The 15,564-nt window shown below is 36.2% G+C and overlaps 1 protein-coding gene and 1 long non-coding RNA gene across 3 annotated transcripts in view; one reads left to right on the forward strand and one right to left on the reverse strand.

Moving 5' to 3' along the window:
* Positions 1-15,564, reverse strand: part of SLAIN2 (SLAIN motif family member 2) — a 34,832-nt gene that overhangs the window by 11,068 nt on the left and 8,200 nt on the right. For both annotated transcript variants that reach the window (XM_053976893.1, XM_053976892.1), the window contains exons 2-6: positions 13,487-13,635; positions 8,434-8,598; positions 6,849-7,010; positions 5,275-5,634; positions 3,028-3,165 (exon numbers count right to left, since the gene is read on the reverse strand). In XM_053976893.1, the coding sequence (XP_053832868.1) occupies positions 3,028-3,165; positions 5,275-5,634; positions 6,849-7,010; positions 8,434-8,598; positions 13,487-13,635 (974 nt within the window). The remainder of the gene's footprint in view (positions 1-3,027; positions 3,166-5,274; positions 5,635-6,848; positions 7,011-8,433; positions 8,599-13,486; positions 13,636-15,564) is intronic.
* LOC128806976 (uncharacterized) lies at positions 3,159-5,472 on the forward strand. Its single transcript, XR_008436996.1, has 3 exons — positions 3,159-3,251; positions 3,861-3,953; positions 5,398-5,472. It is a non-coding gene; the product is annotated as an uncharacterized LOC128806976 (long non-coding RNA).

Genomic DNA, 15,564 nt, shown 5'->3' on the forward strand with positions numbered 1-15,564 from the left:
GCAATGCTGAGCAAACATGCAGTTTGAGATAAGCGCCCAGTGCATGTTTATCCACACCACTTGCTGCTCTTGAGGTGCTCTGTGTGCTGTGACATTCCCTGTCACAACTGCTGCCCGCTGAACACGTGTAGTTACATTTACTTCTGATCAACAGAACTGGACTACTTGGTTTCTTCAAAACTTACTCTTCCTGCTTTTACTCTGAACAGGCCAAGCAGTTGGATCTTGGCAAGCAGACCAGTCACTTTACTGACAGTTTGAAGAATCTACAGCTTTTCGAGAAAGTTTTGTATTTAGCTCTTCTTAAAAGCATCCATGTGCTCATAGTGCCACTAAGTACAAAAGCATCACACAGAATCCAAAAGCAGGTAGCTCCTACATGGAAGTCACCCTACAATTTCTAGAGTTTTGTATAGTCTATGTGGTATAGGACCCAAACACAGAGATTTCTCATCACTAACATTTTAGACAATACCTATTCCTTGGGGAACACACACATTACCATATATTTTAAGGTGAAATATTTACTAGCTTTCATATTTAAAAAAAAGTACTTTCTGCAGAATGGCATGGAGAATCAGATGTAAATTAAGATTCAAATTGTTACAATTGTTTTTTAATTCAATGTCTCTTCAAAACTAATTTGGATTGTTCACCACATTGCAGCTAAAAGTTAAAATGCCAATGTTTTCATGTTTACAGTTGTACCTCTAAACACATCATATGTGTCCTCCCTCTCTTCTGTAAGCAAGCAAATACAATTTGGCTATAAAACTGTAAGAGGAATTGTCATTTCAGAAACTTACTGGATTCCTAGCTCATTTTTGAATGCCAGCAACCATAGCAAGTTCAGTACTGCAGCCACAGCAAATGTGCAAGTAAATTATGAACGGCAAATCTTTGACAAGGAGCAAAGTAGTGACCTCAGGTGGCAAGCCAGCATCCTCGCAAAGGTAAGCTCATGCAAAACTAGCAGGTGTATGAGGAAGCTTCAAATCCCAAGACCCAGAAATCATTGCCAAGGGAAAACAAAAATTTGCTGCGATTTAACAGTGCTTTGTGCAAAGTGACAAAATATAAAACCAATAAAACAAAAAATATACAATAAAAAGGACACAATTCTGGAAATCTTTATACAATGTACAGTTTTGCAGAAATTTTTTTAATCCAGACTAAGCAAAGATACTTACTCATTGACTTCACACACAAACCGTTTTACGATTGTCAATAGCAAGACTCTGACAAACATCTGTAAGAGCAGGGAAACTGTAAAAGCTAGAAATCTGGCCTTTATTAATGATATTTAACTTACATTTAAATGTAAGTTGGTCTAGAGTGGTTCACATTTGGGGAAATTGTCTATGAAAGAAAAGCAAATTTACCTAGTAATTCTTAATGCATCCACAAGTTGAAAAAAAGAAATATAAACACAATTAGACCACTTTGGCTCCTGCAATGAAATAATTGACTAAATGTTGAACACTGAGACTTCTGTTGTCTGATCTTTCCAGAAAATTTAACCATGAATATACTTTTAATTCTGGAAATAGCCTTCTAGCTAAGTTGCTCTCTATGCTCCTCCCGTCCCAGTTCACTCAATTCTAAAGCACCAAATAAAATCAGTATTTTTACTAAAAATATTTTTTCATTACTTTTCTTTCAGCTCATTTTGATAATTCTTCCTGTCACTGAAATAGCACAGCTGTAGACCAGCTGTAGACCAGCTGTCCAACTGCTCCGAGTGCTTTATACTGTGATAAGGCTGCCTAACAGGTAACAGTCGTACATTTGAACTACACAAACATCCTTTCAGCTGGAAATCCCACCTTCTGAGTGTCTGCAGAAGGTGGAAGAAGAGGGCCAAGGTGCAAGAATGCTGCATGAACAATGGTAATGTAACACTAATTTCTATCTACTACAGTATCACACACCTGGAACTGACTGTCCACACAATCCTTACATCTGCTCCGAGTCTGTACAAAGACAGAAATCTTGGAGTCTTTGGCTTGATCTCTATTCCTTAATCTGTATTTAACTATACTTGGTAGCTTTAACACTTTGTTTTGAAAGTTTTAAGACAACCAACTAGGTATGCCACTATGCCTTCACTGTTCTATAGGTAAAATACTCCTAGTTAAATTCACAAACATTTTTACATTTCCTGTCAAATATTTAGATTACTGATGAACCTTTATCACAGAATTTTTACAGTTCAAAGCTCTACACGTAAAAATATTCATCATGTGTTCTTCCCTTGAAAATGTCACACAAGGTTATTAAATTCAGAAACTTGCTTTAAAAGAAATGGTCAGGAAATATTTAAACAACAGGAACTGGCAATACTGACATAGAAAGAAACACCGAATATTTAATTTTGATTTGCTTTGGCTTCTTTAAGGTCACCATTTTCAAAAGATTTATGAGAATAGCAGCATTTTCATATCAGCAGTTAACTTTTGAAGAAACTAGGAAAGCAGGAGTCCAGCAATGGGCTAATATGTTTTATGAGACACAGGTTCATCCAAACCTTTTTTAGGAAGTAACTGACACTTACAGTAAATAAGATTGCCAACTGAATATATAACCCATGTGCCAAAAAAAAAAAAAAAAAAAAAAAAAAAAAAAAAAAAAAAGGAAGGAAACTGTAGAACTACTGCAGACATGGGTTAACTTAAAGGGCTAAACTGAAATACTAGTTTAAAAAAAGCAATAAACATCATCTAGGTGCTTTTTCAGAGCCTATAAAGAAAACAGTTTCAGACATGCCCAAATACTGTATTTATAATTCTTCATATTACTCCTACATATACTTTTAGGAAACTATGAATGAAACCTTAATAAGAAACCAGACTTTTTTGAGTATTTTGTATACCATTAAAACAGATTCACAAAAGTCTGATTAAAAATGAAGATTAGCATCTCCAGTGTGGCATGCAATGTTTTGCTTTGCCCTGAGACCTCGGAAGACAGCCGAATACCATCGCTTAATTCTGAAATTTACACTGAAGTAGTACTAAAGGTACTTACTGGCTGAGGCTTGAGGTTGAATGCGAGGTATTCCTCCATTTGGCACTTGGAAGTTTGAGTCACTTCTGCTGTTTTTCACAGACTCAGCTTGGATGTTAGATGTCCTGGACAAGTTTGGAAGACTACGCCTTAGTTTTTCTGTATGAAATAATACAAAGATACCACAGCGTGTAGTCTGATGCTGGACAAAGGTCAGGTTGTGAACCCGTAGCTGAACCCCAAATGTAAGTGACACAAAATGTTAGCCATATAAAACTACACTTTAATACAATTTAAAAGTGTATTTTGTTACATTACTTCTTCTCAAAACTATCACATTAAAATATTTATGTATCTAAAAAAGAATGTACATTTTTCACTTATGGTGAAAAAAGTCAAGCGCATTGTGTTTTGAAATTGAAACATATCTGGATTGTGATTCTCTGGGTTTTATTGTACTATTATCAAAGCTGAACAGACAAACCTAATTTGCAGTTTTGTACAGTTTTCAAATTATTTACCTAGAAAGTTATTTGTAACAAAATGCTTGCTTGAAGTGTAAAAACAACATAGATGTTTGAGTAAATTTTTGAGACTGCCTTGTCCTGTATCAGTCCATTATACAACAAATAACAGACACCCACTTGGAAAGGACCTCTTCATACACAGCATTAAAAATTATTGAAGTGTCCAGTTATGCTTCATCTTTCACATATGACTTGACTTATCTACTCAGCTAATGCTGATACTTCAGGGGCTTTCTAATATTTGTACCACTGTTCACAGAATAGGAAAAGATGCCATTCAGTACTTCTCAAGTCTAATGACATTCTGTGTATCTCCAACCCATGCAGAGCTGGGTTGATGACATACTTTGGATAGAAGACTGAAGATGCCTTGACAGGATGAGTGGCCAACCTGATTCTGCAGAGGGATGCAGGGAAAAAGTAGGTTAACCATGCACAAGCACTAAAGGTGAAAACAAAACTAAGTCTTCATTGGCTGAATATTCCAACAAGTGTACTTTTCTTCACTTAGCAGTTTGCATTCCTTTGCACTGCACTCGGTACATTGTTGAACCCTGTCAACCAAATTTCCCTCCAACCATTCTAGACAAATTATATAAAAAAAAAAACAAAAGAGAAAACCTGATCAACTTTTTTTGGCTGCTGCTGTATCAACTCTGAATATCCAAGCAACACTCAACTGCACAAAAACCACTGCCGGATAACTCCTTGGAAGTGTTTCAGAAACGCATGATCACACACTCTATTTTGATCCCTCTGGTATGTGAGATACTAGCTTTTGCTACCATACCTCTCTTAGGATATTTTTATTGCAGGTCATTTAGCACGGATTAAGACTTTCATTTTAAGAAATCAATCTCAATTAAGTTACAATATAATTGTAACTGAATTATAATTGCTTTGTGTTGCACATTTTCCTAGATACCTAAAATTTTCCCAAGCCACTATTACTAGTAAAGGAAATCTTAATATCTAAATGGATATTCTTTCTAAATTTAAAATCTTACTTGATGGATAAAAACTATGTTTGTTGAAATGGGAATATGCTTACAAAATTTCATCCCAGTAAAAGGAGTTTCTGCTAGATTGCTACTAGGAAAAAGTACATTCAAGAAGAAAAGTTGTATCAGGATTATATTATTTTGTTCCATGCCAATATAGTATAACTGCATTGAATTTACTCCAAATTTTATTTATTACACAGCACTTTTCACAGATTTGAGGTATCTAAAATCTCCAACAAATGCACGAGTTAAGTACTAATATTTTGAAGACTATGTTTATGATTGAAAATTTTCAGAGTCCTGCGCAACCAGAAGAAAACATTCAGCTGCCTCACAGGCTATAGGCGTGCATAAATCACCTCGTTACTCTCGTCTGACCAGAGTTACTTTCCTCTGCATTTTGTTCTGTCATCTGCAATGCCTAACTCTACTAGTAAATGAGTTTCCCTGCTTTATTTTAGTGCATTTGCCTGCCAAATATAGACCTTGGTCACTATGAAATTCAATTATACTCATTGACTGGATAACATCTAAAATAAATATAAGTCTATCAACTCATCTGACTGTAAGGGTGCCCCAGCAGAACTTCAGCTTTGCTTGCTCTGCGTTTTCCTCAGCAATTCAGAGATTAAACCACAATGTTACACAGGCAGATAGTTTTAGGACTACACACTGACAAAACTCCTTTACAGAAACAACACAACTGCTCATGTAATGAATTTCAAACAGTTTTTTACCTTCACTTTTGACATTACTAGTTTGCAAGTCTGTAGGATGGCCTTGAAGTGAAAGACGAGGTTGCTGTAAACGGCTAATCATAGGCTGTGGTGACACTCTACTGTACTCTATGCTTCGAGCAGGTGACCGGGAGCGAGGTGAATTTCTTGGAGACTGTTTTGGTGAAGGCCAGGGAGAACTGCGAGGTGACGGTGAGAACCTGCTAACAGCAGGGTGCACTGTGTGATGTGTGCCATCTTCTTCATCTTCTAAGCTCTGTGCATCAAGCTCCTGGTCGCTGAACGTGCCTCGCCGGGTGGAATTGCAAGAGGAGCCAGAACTACGCCGAGAAGCTGTGGCTGCATACTCTTGCCGCAGGCCTGGCAACAACAAGAATGTTGTTTACTTGCTTCCAGCCCACAAATGGTTCAAACTAGAGACAGTGCACACAGATATCTGCACAGCTCTCAAATTTGGCTCACCTTAACTCCTGTTATTGGAGGCATTAAATAAATTCTGATTAGTACCAAAAAGTTATTTACCAGCTAATAATGACTTCAATTAGGTGAGCTCATTCCTTTTCCTAGTAAAGCAATCATCAGTATAGGTCTGCTGTGTATGTATCTGTTCATCTCCTCTCCCAGGCTGCAACTAGCAACACAGGTTACCTCATAATTTTGGTATCAAGTAACATCCTATAACAATTATAGCAGCCACAATGAAATGTCTCTTGCAATGTGTTAGTGAATCTAACCAAAAAAGCAAGACAATAAGCTACTCCTAGAAAAACTGGAGGTGTTAGATCAGTAGTCTCTGAAGTGTGGTGCACATACCCTGGGGATAAGCAAACCAATCCACTGGCATACAGCAAGAAAATTCTGAATAACTAGTATCTTAAAACCAGCATTTATCGTGTCTTTGTCTCATACTTTTTTAAATTATAGTTTTGTGTATATTTGTGTAATTTTGTGTATGTTATGCATTAGAGTAATACATGTCTATAATTTATTAAAAAGTACATATATTGGCATTTGATTTTGGTTTTTTTCACTGATAAGGATACACAATAAAATAGTCTGGAGACCACCTAGTTAGACAACCAAAATCATTACCACTTTCTGCAAATTCAGAGGGACAAAAAGTCTCAACTAAAGCTATAATTAAAGACAGACATCTATATAGGCACTTTTCTTAACATATTGACTTCACATTTCTCTGATTTAAATTATGGTTTAAGCATTGATGTGAACAAGACTGGATTACATCAGGAAGGCACCAATCTCCTGAAAAGAATGGTGGCAGGTAGTAGCCCATTCTAACAATCACCCTTTTAGCAAATACTCTACCTTAAAATTTCAAACTCTCCAGCATTGTCTTGTCCATTGTTCCTAAAGAAAACTTCTGCACAGCAAATTCCTTTCCTTAGCCTGGAGGCTGAAGTCCTTAACCAGCTTTCTTGGGCAAATTACATTTGTACATCCACAGTAGAAATTATACTGCTTTTCCATGCTTACTAAACAAGTGCTACTGCAGTTATTAAAAAAAACCCAACGCAACAGCTCTACTTTGATTTCAGGAAAAAAACCCCACTTACTTTCTTCCTGCATTCGTGCTAAAATTTGCACATCTGTGACATCATTTAACTTGTAATTAGACCCAATAGAGTCTTCATCCATCTCCGATGCACTTAATTCACTGTCCAGAGAAGACTGTGGACTTAGTGGAGGATTTCTGTCTCCTGAAATTTTAAGATGACCTATGGAAAGAAAATAAAGTTAACAGGAATTGTTGTTACTAAAAAGAAAAAAAAAAAAGCAAGCTGCATTTCCTTTCCTAATAAAAACCACCAGTCTGAAGAAATTGCTACTGAGACATTGATCTGACAAACCATTTGAAACATTTGATTATTTTACTGCAAACCTAGGCTGAAAATGTTACTTACAAAAGCAGATGTCAGCCATTACCTTCTAAAAATGGGCAACTCTATAAAATCATTGCAATAGTCTCAAAACAAACTAGTGGCAAATAATTTGGTCTATCATAGCACGTTATGAAGTTTACATAGCTATGAAGTTTGGACAGCTCTACAAAAAGAGCAAGTGAATACCTGGTTCCATCTGTGCTTTCATTCTCACCTCTGTATACTACCTTGTAAGAAATAAGTTTGACTGGATCTTTCTGAACAATGTTTTGCTGATCCAGTGACTATTGATTCAGTTTGGAATGCTTAAAATATACTTTATCTGACGATATTACCTGTTGCACATACACACCTTTGCTAAACTGTAACATGGAAACTATAACAAGGAAAAACTCTCCCTGTTCACTGCCTTCTGCCCTCCCATTGCATGTTACATCTCTGTCCCCCAGGCAGACATGTCACTGTAGCACCGCGCTACCCAGATTAAACCAAAAACTGGGTAATGGCTCTCATGTAGTGCAAGCTTCTGTAGAAGTCCACAGTGAACTAGTGATAGCTGGATTGTCAATGCAATGTTTTTTCATCTTTCCTGTAAGCTAACTTAAATGATATGCAATAAGCCAACAGTCTGACTTCAGAGTAGAGATTTGTTCCAGGCACCAATTTTTTTCATGCAAAGAAAAGTGTCTACAGTGCAGAATAAAAGTAGAAAACATAACCAGAAGTTAATGTTTACACTGATGGCTACAAAGTCTCATGGAATGCTTAACTGGAATGCATGCTTCTTCCTTATATTATATTGTTCACATCTCAAAGGTATTGATGGATACACTGCATACCAAATGTTTCAGTTGGTAAACAATAGGATAGTTGAAAAGACTTCACAACTACCAATCCCTAACCTTTGAACACCTACCATGGAACTTACACCCCTGTCAATTACAGGCTCAGTTCCAGAAGCCACTTGGAACTCCACAGAATGAACTCTGGTGTTTTGGTCTAACTGCTAATCACATACATCAGTAATTTTTGGGACACGGACACCCGAAGAAAACATTTTATGTATTTCTCATGCCAGAAAGTATGTAAAAAAAGCCCTTCCTAAAATGCTTAAAACTGTATGATTCACACATCCTACAAAACGCTGGAAAGTTCTTGAGTCTTTCTTACTCTAGTTCAATACAAATGTTCTCTATCTGAGCATATTTGTGAAGGAAGAGGAGGAAGAAAGGAAAAGACCAGGAACACGGTGACTTACCTGAGGTACCAGGAGGTATGAGCTGTTTCACTAAAGCAGATTTCACTGGTGTTGAGGAGGGAGAGTTGAAGCCACTGCTGTAGGGGCTACCAGTATTTGGACTGTAGGAGCTCGTGTAACTGACCGCACTGAAAGGGCTGCTGTACAAACTCTGTCTCTTGAGAGCTGCAGGAAAGAGGCGAAAAGTGATGAATTATACTGAGTGAATCGAGGAAAACCAAATACAATACTATACTGTGTCTTCAGTGTGATTTAATTACTATGCAATTCAAGTAGAAAACTTCAGTCACCAGAAAGTTTTTCCACTGCTTTCTTCACTCCTAGATATAACCATAATGTGAAAAGAGGGCAAGACAAGACAGTGACAAGTTATAGTTTCCTTTTAGAAGTCAGATCTAAGATCACTATAGCTGATGTCTTTGAGATGTCCAGTGTAGGTGATGGGAAGCAGGAAGGCAGCAGTAGCTCAGTGACACTAACATACACCCTATACATAACTACATACAAACCAGAGCACGGCACAAAGTCACGTTCTCAGAGCTGTCAGACCTGTCTGAATCACACAATACTTCAGCAGTAACCTCAAGACAGCACCACACAACTAAGCAGCATCACCTACAGAATCTCCCTAAGCATATGCTAAAATGAAAAAAAACATTAAGTAAGGCAAATGCTTCTGTATAGATCTGTGCGTACCATGAACCTACCAGAATAAAGCAAATTGATTATTTTCTACTGTTAACTTTCTGTTCTAATGACTTGGGACTTTTTGACCACAGGCTTCAACCTCATACACAATATAAGAACTAAATTGGGTACTTTCCTCCGTCATTTATTGTAAATGTTTCAATGTTGAAGTACTTTCAGATGAATTTTAAACACTGGTGAATATTAACAGTAGTGAACAGTATGATACTGAAATTCCGCTGGTTGTTGGGTATATTATTTGTTTATTACTTGACTATTTTGTTCAAAAGTTTACATTTAAAATATAACAGAAAATGAAATTTCAGCTACAGGGGTAGTGGGATCCAAAAGATATTTAAGACACTTTTGCTACAAATCAGTTCCTTCACTGCTGGAAGTATATTAATGCAGAAATGTATATAAGGACAAATTAAATTGCAACATGTTAAGATGAAAAAGCTAGAAATGCCAACTTGATGTTATGTAAATCCAGATTACATTTAGTTGCAGCTCATCCAGCTGCTGAAAGTAAGCTTTTAAAAAATATTGTGTGACATTTCTCTCAGTGAAAAGGGGCTTCAATGAGTGCAGTAAGAATAAGGCTACTGATAGCAGTGGATAGAAAAAAGACAGGAAATAAGCCCAAAAATCCTTATTAAAAATCATTGTTGCTTTGACATTAGAAGCCAAAACAGACTACAGTTGCATGAAATGTTGCTTTCAGCGGCCAAGCCTAGCAAAGCTTCAGCTTCTCCCCTTTGCTCTTGGTCACTACATCTTCAGTTGTCCAGTGCAAACATTGGTGGGGCTGCACTATTATCTGACCTACTAAATTAGATTTAAGTTTAAAAATATCAGGAGTATTTTAACTGACTGCCTCAATCAGTTTTTAAGAGTGCCCCCCCAAAAAAGGAACATCCAACCTAGCCAATGGCAGAATACAGCACAGAGGCAAAAGCACCAGAAATTAAAGCTGACTTTGCAGTAAATTCCTAAAATTGCATCTCATGTAAAGATCCTTTCTAAACCAGAAGTGTTTTAGTTAGAATGAAAAGACAGTTATAGATGAAGGGTGAAAGGTTTATATTCCAGCTTTCACTGCAAGTCTTAAACAATATGCGTTAATTTCAGCAAGTTGTGAATTCACTAAATTCTAGCAAGTATTCATGAGGTATGTTCAGTTTATTTTAAGTGTCAGAAGGGAAAGCCTCCATTTGATTACAAAGCTCAGTAAACATAACCAGTAATTACAAGTCACTCTATTCTGGGTGACTATGATGAGGCCTTTGATATCAACTTCTAGCATTCACAAAGGAACTCCAAAGCATCTATTCCAATTGAGCCTTTGTTCTCACGCACACAAAAAAAAATTACTTTTCATCTCTTGCCAAAAAAGGTCATTAAAAATCCCTAAAATGTAAGTCTGCACAACAGTTCTTTCTTTTGTATTTATTACACAGACAAGTATTTTAAAATACTGACCACAAATTAGAAAACAATTCTACTACTATATGGTCTTCAAAAAAGGCTCTTTGTCTACATCCATAATGATACAACGTATTTGATCATACACAGATTTTTTTGGATGAAACTTAGCATGACTTTGCTACATGTAAAAAGTTTGCTCCAGTATGTGGTGAAACTTGATACACGCAGTAGTTTTCATCCTAGCTAATGTGAACCTTCATCAGCACAGTACATTTTCCCAGACAAAAAAAAAATCTGGATTCAAAGCCATTTTCTGGACCAGAATTCCTGAAGGTTTTCCAACAGGGATTTCTGTAACTCAGGAAGACACTGCTATTTTTACAAATAGAGATATGGTTTTTATTAGGAGTGTAAGACAAAATTAGCAAGACAGATAATCATTTTAGCATTAAAATGATCCTAATATTAAACACTAGCTTACAAAAGATTATGCATTAGCTTTCAAAACACCAGAAGGGAGGGTTGATAATCAACAAGTTTATTTTAACGTAAATTTTCTTTTATAACATTCAGAAACCGTATGCAGCATCTAACTCCTTTTAGTTATGATTTTGCTGAAATGGTAATGAATTTCTCTTTTGTTGTAGAAAATAGGAAAATCTGAGTGCAGAATATACCTAAAGTCCCCTCTAGTCTGAACACACTTCCAACACTGAGAATTACTTGCTCTGCAATTGTAAACCTGACTGCTGACAAGCAAGGGATTGTGCATCAGTAACTGCTAACAGTAGCATGGACCTGAGAGCTCTTCTTCCCTCCTTTATTGTCATGCAATGAAAAATACCACAGAAGAAGAGAAGGTGAAATACAAGAGAGCATTTGAGAATGAAAAAGAGGAAAAATATAAGATTAGAAAGACGAATATAAGATTAGAAAGACAACAGGAACTAACAATGTAAAAAGAGTCAATGCAAAAGAAGCATCAGCAAGGATTCAGGAAAAAGTTATAGAAGTGTGAAAAGCCTTATCCATGGAGACTGGAACCAGAATCTATGAACTGAACCAGTAGCTAGTAACAGGTAAGTGATGGGTCCATGAGGTACAAGTACTATGCAAAATCCAAGTTACACGATACTCCTGAAGTGCAGAATAGGAAAAACACACAAAGTTACAAGAAACACTACTTGTCTTCTCCCTGCTACCCTTATTCTGTAAAGTAGGCTGGTTGCTCTAAAAGACAATTTTATGTGTTGTTGAAAATTCATGTTCACATGAATCTGCTCCAACCAGCACGTTCCCATCTTTTCTACCATTAGTATTTCCACCAATTAATACTCTAAATGAATTGTGGTATTCTTGCAAGTATTACTGCCAGAAGCAGATTCGCAGGTCTAGAGGAAAACAAAAAAAAAGGTGAAGTTACCTAAACACATAGTTTGAATGTTAAAACTTTCAAATATATTCATTTCATAGAGAAGTTTCTTGCCATTCTGCTTCAGCTATGAATTTTTAAAGATACCCTGTGGGTAACAGAATTAGTGGTACTTCTGGAAGACTTCTACTCAGTCCTGAAAGAAGTTAAACCACAAACAGAATTATGTCAATCAACTGCTATCCATTCATAAATACTCAGTAGTATTCAGATTCCCAAACATGTATCATCATTCATAAATCTCTGTGATGTGAGTGCTTTTTGTTGTTCAGAATCTGTCTTTGCCTGTATCTAGTCATATATCATGTTAACTGCTCAGGTGAATTTTCAATAGACATTTGTTCAGGCAGCATAAAAAAGTACAAGAAAAAGGGAAAGACTGAAGGTGACTCACACTGAAGGCACTTCCACCACTGTGCTCACAATTTCTATAAGAATAAATAATGTATTTAAATTTTACTAAGAACAGATTCAGTACAAACCAGAATAAAGGCTATATTGCTCCAGAAAACAATACAAGGACAAGAAAGAAGTTACAGTCAAATAAACTCAGCACAAAGTTTACATATAACTATAGACAGGAGGTGGCTGTTGGAACCATTCCTGGAACTGTGTGTTCATACACTCTTAGCTCAAGTCAAACTATTCTGCTAATTCCTGAAGATAACAGTTTAACATGTATCAGTAGCAGAGTACAAAAAGATGGAACAGGAGGAGAATAACTACGAATAGCAAGAAAAGTAAGTTGTCTCACAATAATTTAAAAAAAATAGGCTCCAACGAAGAAACAAAACAAAGCAAGGAACCAGATGGACAGAGAATTCTAATCAGACCTTCAGCATTTTGCTGCTGGTTTGACATAAAAAAGTCTGGTAATAGAAGGATGGAGAATGCAGGCTTTCATTTTCACAGGGCCAAACACTCTTCAGTTTTGAATATATCCAACTAATTAGCATTAAGGAAGAATCATAAACTCTGGATTTTTTTAAAATCTGACTGTAACTAGATCTTAAGTTACTGGGGATGGGGGGAAAAGAAATCATTATCATCTCCCCAAAGTATTGAAAAACTTAAACCTCCATTTCTTTAGATGAAGTAAAATAGGTTATCTAGCAGAAAATCAAGCTTCATGCTAACATACTGACAAGCATCTAACAATTATGATACCTTAATACAGGCTTCTGTTTAAAAAAAAGATGAGAAAACTTTTGAGTTAAAAACATTGCCTTTTCCTGAAAACATCCAGGACCAAACTACGGGACAAAACATCAGACCAAACTATGCAGGTATTACAAAACTCTGAAATCATGACTCATGATCTAATGCCTTCTTTCATTTCATTCATATGATCCAGAAAATAAGTAGAATTAATGACTTTGTAAACCATAATGAAAGCTTTAGACACAAGTAATTGATAGATGTTTTATCTCACAACCATTAGCTAATTTTGATGCTGTTTCAGAATAAATACATACAACCCAGTGGTTTCAGTGTGCAGAAACTCACCTGACATTGTTTGTTCCAGCTTGTGGATCAGTGACTTCTTAGCACATTCAACATCAGGACTTGGGTAATCCAATACCTGTCTGCACCAAACTAATGGACTGACACTTTTTTGCACTGGATTCAGTTTCTTCTTTGGAGATGTATATAACCTGGAAAAGAGAGAGAAAAAATAATTTATGAGGACAGACAAAATGAGCATAAGATCAGACATGCAACAGAATACCACAGAGTATGCTATTTCTGGTTTTATACTCTACCTACACTATAGTACAATCCCAAAATATAAAGAAAGCACAGATTTGACCCTAAAATTAACTATTTTGGATAAAGCATAACAGTGATAACATATGGCTACCAAGGACTTCAGACACATTATGTATACAGACAATTTCACTGTCACATAAACGTACACATGAGGATTAATCTTTTCAGATTTCAGATTGAAAGAAATGAAACACTATGCAATAAAGAACTCTTGTTTTCCTAAGCAAAGGAAGCAATAAACATCTTAATAGCCAAGAAGCAGTGCTAAACACATACAACACAACTACTGTTTCAGTAGACTTGAACAATAAATAATTTATTTTTATTTATTATTTCTATCCTAGCACCTGTATTTTCATTCTCTTTGAACACAGAACAAAGGAACTATCTCTGTCCTAAGGAGGTATACAAGCATTAGCAACAAGGAAAAAGAAATAACACACACAGGAGAGTAGAGAGAAACAATGAGATCATATTGTTTTGCCAGATATACTTAAGCTTTTGTCTGTCAGCATTTCCATTCATTTTTTTTTAAACATCAACATTCCATGACTGAAGAAAACAGTAATCCAGTTTAATAACTCCAGAAATTTAGCTGAAAACTTCTCCTCCCTCAAGAGACAGATCAAAGGAAAAGTCATAACCAATCACACAGTCAAAATAGGGAACTTTAAGCCTTACTTTGGACTAGAACCAAACTTGGAAATGTGGTTCAGCAAAAGACAAAAGTGAATTGCAAGACATAACTCTTAACTAGAGATTATGCATGTGTAGAATCAGCCAAACAAGCATTTCTTCTAGAGTAATGACAGACTTCATATCCCAAGTGAATGACTGTATGCCACACAGCGTCACATAGGAACATCTGACAGGCTAATCAGACATGCTTCTGTACAAAATACACAGCAAAAGTTCTTCTCTTTATGCTAATGACATTAGCAACACAGAAGTTATTTCCCACAACTTTCTCTCTACAAGATTATCTCATCTCTCCTCTGTAATTCTAGAACTTGAACTGTTTGTGTTATAATAGCTTTTAGAGATTTTTTTGTAATTACTACCATTAAATTAACTTCTTACAAAAGCTTATGTTTATAAAACCACCACTCACCCAAAACACTGATCTTTATTCAGAGCAAGCTCCACAACACTCTTCCCTCTAACACTGAAATTAGCAAGCTATGCTTGCAGATCCAGGCAAGAAAATATTTATTAGCTGCCAGGTTTTAAAATAAAAATGAAGCTGTTCATAACAATCCAAATAGTCACTGCCACTTGCTGTAGTTCAAGGGGTTTATGCTTTGGCCAATATCATGCTGTCTGTCAAAACTACTTTTGTAGAAATGCCTACAATTGGGCACTCAGCCCAAAAGAAAAGCTAAAAGCCCTTCATGTATTTATAGCCCTGAAGATCCTTGAAAAGCATAAGAGTCACTCCATTTTCACAGTTGTGTAAACAATGACACCACTTTCTGCAATTTTTATGACATGTCCATACCATTAAAAGTAAAGTTTAACATTTACTATCTCTCTTAACATTTTGAATTTACTGTCTTTTTAGTACTTGCCTGTACTCCTTTCTGTCCTAAGGTATGTTTACATAATACAAAGAAGCATCAAAGGCAACAAGGCCAGCTTTTGCCCAGGACAGGACAGACTCACTCCTGGTTCTCTGGATAGCTGACATGCCTTGCTGTGTTGGAGAAGTTCCACACACATTCAGTTTACAGTAGTAGCCAGTATAAAAGACAAGAAATTAAAGTGTCCTCTTTGAGAAAGACACAAAAGGGGTACCTTCAACAAACCTCCAAGAT

The sequence above is a fragment of the Vidua macroura genome, chromosome 4 (assembly GCF_024509145.1).
Source record: "Vidua macroura isolate BioBank_ID:100142 chromosome 4, ASM2450914v1, whole genome shotgun sequence".
Classification (NCBI taxonomy): domain Eukaryota; kingdom Metazoa; phylum Chordata; class Aves; order Passeriformes; family Viduidae; genus Vidua; species Vidua macroura.